This window comes from Sinocyclocheilus rhinocerous, unplaced genomic scaffold (genome assembly GCF_001515625.1).
Source record: "Sinocyclocheilus rhinocerous isolate Xijiao unplaced genomic scaffold, SAMN03320098_v1.1 scaffold1441, whole genome shotgun sequence".
Classification (NCBI taxonomy): domain Eukaryota; kingdom Metazoa; phylum Chordata; class Actinopteri; order Cypriniformes; family Cyprinidae; genus Sinocyclocheilus; species Sinocyclocheilus rhinocerous.
This window is the reverse complement of record NW_015654063.1, coordinates 844846-848844: the sequence shown is the minus strand read 5'-3', so window position 1 is coordinate 848844 and position 3999 is coordinate 844846. Positions and strand designations below refer to the sequence as shown.

Here is a 3999-nt window from a genome sequence, read left to right as displayed (position 1 = left end):
GCTTGCACTTGCTCTTTAACTGAGCCGGTGGAGCAAAACACCGTCGTATCAAGCGATACTTCATGTTATCCTATCCACAAGCTGTAATATAAAGCAAATCATTCGCTTTTACACGACGACTGGAAGTTCGCTCAGCGACCACAGGATGGCGCTGCTGCTGCACAGAATATATTTGCAAAACGTTTTTATTTAGGGCACTTACATTTTTACAGACTACTACCTTATTTACAAATGCATACCAGTCACCAGTCCTTTCACAAACAGCAAGCCTTTTATAGTATGAATGTCCCAAATCAAGTGGCCCGCATATAAATACGAATTTATATAAACAGATATTCAAAAACGCATGAAATTATGGGTTATCGTTTGTACAATCAGTGTACATCTCACAATTCCCCCATATTTATGAGTTTCAATTTAAAAAACAAAACACAAATTTACCGTAACCACTACATCTTAAATCAAAATTAACACGATAACCGACACATGCCTGTCCTAAAACTTAATATAAATATAATGTAGTCGCGTATACTCACATACTGAGGTAAATCATAGAGAAAGTGCAGGTGAGGCGATCTCTTCACCAGTCCTTTCACAAACAGCAAGCCTTTTATAGTATGAATGTCCCAAATCAAGTGGCCCGCATATAAATACGAATTTATATAAACAGATATTCAAAAACGCATGAAATTATGGGTTATCGTTTGTACAATCAGTGTACATCTCACAATTCCCGCATATTTATGAGTTTCAATTTAAAAAACAAAACACAAACTTACCGTAACCACTACAACATCTTAAATCAAAATTAACACGATAACTGACACATGCCTGTCCTAAAACTTAATATAAATATAATGTAGTCGCGTATACTCACATACTGAGGTAAATCATAGAGAAAGTGCAGGTGAGGCGATCTCTGGCTTTCACTTGCTCTTTAACTGAGCCGGTGGAGCAAAACACCGTCGTATCAAGCGATACTTCATGTTATCCTATCCACAAGCTGTAATATAAAGCAAATCATTCGCTTTTACACGACGACTGGAAGTTCGCTCAGCGACCACATGATGGCGCTGCTGCTGCACAGAATATATTTGCAAAACGTTTTTATTAAGGGCACTTACATTTTTACAGACTACTACCTTATTTACAAATGCACTTCGGTTTTTATTATGATTACAGAAGCAAACATATAATAAATACATATCAGTATCAATCACCCCATCATATTCTAGTGCCTAAATTGTTTAAAAACAGCAGAATAGAAGTAATAGCAATTACTATAGTTGTAATTACTATAATAATAGTTCATATCAGAACATTTTAAAACAGGCAATGAAATCACTCCTTTGGCATTATTTAAAAGCTGTAAATGGGATCAAAAGGCACATTTCCAGTCGTCCGGGTTGGTATGTGAGGATTGCATTCGAAATTACGTCCCACAGATATGCCAGACAGTGGAGAAGCTTTTGAATCAAGATTATGTCGTCTTAGTGTGTTTTGTATGAAAAATGTCTACAGTAGTCTCATGACACTCTCTCAGATCATAATCACAGTATCCTACAGAGAAGCGACCCTTAAAAAAAAGAGGGGGGAAAAAAAAGTCTTTTACATATCCATTATGCAAACACGCACAAATAACCGGTTCTTTTTTGAATATTTCACAGGTTTATGTTTCACTTAGGTGGTACCTTTGGCTTTTTGAAATAATCAAGTCCCCTGCCGATCTTAATAATCCAACCATTATTAAACCTGAGAAGACAAAATGAATATATAGAACAGAAAGAGTACAGACACATTATCTTCCAGTGTGTTTTCTGTAACATACAGCAAATGAGAATGATTTGAGATGTACCTGATCTCCCTGTCATGAATAGTAGATGAGTACTGGATGTCCAGACAGACATTTTGACACTGTAGCGACTGCTTTATTTCTGCAAGGGCACTGGTTCGCTGAGCAGAGCTGTCCTGGAAAACCACAAGATTAAGGTCAACTTTAATGGAAGCCTCTGATGAACAAAATGCTAAACATTGCACATTGTTTTCTGTGTGTGTTAGTCAATGCAAATATAAAACGGTTTGTAGAAGTTGGAGAACCTTACCTCGTCCTGCGAGGTCAGAAGGTGAATCGTCTTTACTTTACACTGGCATTTCAGCAGCATTTCACAGAAACGAAGGAAGTTATACAACTACAAAGGAGAATATTTGTAATGTATCATTCTGAGATATATTACTGCACCTATTATTCACCCTGTAATATAGTCTTTTGTACTATACTGTATATTCAGAAGCATCACTGTAGTCTCTACCTGATGGACATGCCGTACATAAGGGTCCTCCACCCAGACTTCAGTCAGTCCGTCTCTGATGTAGGGTTTCAAGAGGGATTCATAGCTGAAACCAGTTGAACTGTCTGCTATCTTTATCTGCTCATGGTATCTACCCTCTGACAGACGAGATAACAATGAGAAAACTGAGCCAATGTGAAGAGCAAAGGTGGTTTAAGCCAGGGGTCTTCATTCTCTACATATATCTATATATTTTCATGCATAAATACCTAATTTATACAGTAAACGATTAATATTATAATTGTGTTTAAAGTGTTATTTGGAAAATACTGTTTAATAATTTCTCTACATTATTAAGTGTTTTCTCCCTACTCATACTGTTAGATACATTAATGAATTCTTTTATTTATTTAAACCAAAACTGTAGCACTTATTTATTTCAATCCAATTATGTATTTATATATATTTTATCAAATGGGTTTATTTTAGAAATGTATTCATTCATTATAATTTTTAATTTATTAAAATGTATTAATTATAATAAATAATTTATAATAAAATGCATTCATTCATTTATTATCATTTTTAAAATAGTTTTTCCCCAAACTTTTTTGTTTTAATATTAACACCAGTTAAAACCAGTTTGAAAACCCCTGGTTTAAAACACTTTATTGCTTAACCAACCTTCTTTCAGTTTGTTCACATGGTCTTTGATCTGTTCTGCTCGGTCCATGTAGCCCTTGATCTTCTCTCTGTAGCGGACCTTCTTTGAATCATCTTTTACAGCTAGGAAAACAGTGATCTTATTAAGACTACCATGTAATTCCATACATTTACCATTTCCAAACTCTTGGCATACCTTTCAGTACATCCATCAGGAGCTGGATCCCCTCCTGGTAGCACACCAGAGCCTCCTGAAAGCGTGAGCTGTGATCCAGCTCCACGGCTCTCTTTAAGACAGAGATAGCAGAGCTCTCCATGCCCGGGAGGAAATCCTGAGCCATAGCGACTTTCTGTGACAGAAGCAGCAGACTACAACCCGGCTGACGGTTACATGTGCGCTATGTTATTGTGTGGTAACAGAAAATAGTTCTGCACTTGTTAAAGCTCTTTCAAAACGGGGGGGAAATTGTTATGAGAAGCACACCAGTCAACACAATCCATCCAGGAAATAAACCTTAAAAACACTCGACTTTGAAGGGCTTTCGTAATCCAAAGTAACACTAAATCAATGAAGGCATATTTACATATTTAAAATTAATTATACGGTGGCGTGTCAATTTTCTTCGAAGGCAAATATAACTTTTGGAGCGAAAACAACCAGTTTTAAATCAGAAGCTGTTGTATGTTTTTACTCTTCCGGTGGGAACTAAAGTGTGAATACATCCGTTTCTATTATGTTGAAGGACCAGTTCTCGCTTCCGCTGGACAATAAAAGTCCATAAATTACAATTCAATAAAATGGTTCAGCCCAGTTATGTTATGAATTATAACGATGCATCATTCAATAATTTATTGTACAGATATCTACAGAAACTATATTATATATTAAAATTCTATATTAAATCCATATAGGCCTGCTTAAATTTAAACACATTTATTTTTTGCTGCATTAGTGAGCTTTTATGTATAAAAAAAAGCCAATGATTGCAATGTGTGCAAATATGTGGCATAAATATGCTGTGCTTAAATGGACTTATAATAAAGATAA

At 35.6% G+C, this 3999-nt stretch overlaps 1 protein-coding gene across 2 annotated transcripts in view; it reads right to left on the bottom strand.

Annotated features, from left to right (window-relative positions):
• The window catches only part of mitd1 (MIT, microtubule interacting and transport, domain containing 1), a 15336-nt gene extending 11662 nt beyond the window's left edge, over window positions 1–3674 (bottom strand). For both annotated transcript variants that reach the window (XM_016523314.1, XM_016523315.1), the window contains exons 1-7: window positions 3148–3674; window positions 2973–3074; window positions 2310–2446; window positions 2103–2189; window positions 1856–1968; window positions 1692–1752; window positions 878–1576 (exon numbers count right to left, since the gene is read on the bottom strand). In XM_016523314.1, coding sequence (XP_016378800.1) covers window positions 1481–1576; window positions 1692–1752; window positions 1856–1968; window positions 2103–2189; window positions 2310–2446; window positions 2973–3074; window positions 3148–3292 — 741 coding nt within the window. In that variant the 5' untranslated portion in view covers window positions 3293–3674 and the 3' untranslated portion in view covers window positions 878–1480. The remainder of the gene's footprint in view (window positions 1–877; window positions 1577–1691; window positions 1753–1855; window positions 1969–2102; window positions 2190–2309; window positions 2447–2972; window positions 3075–3147) is intronic.
• Between the last annotated feature and the right edge of the window lie 325 nt (window positions 3675–3999).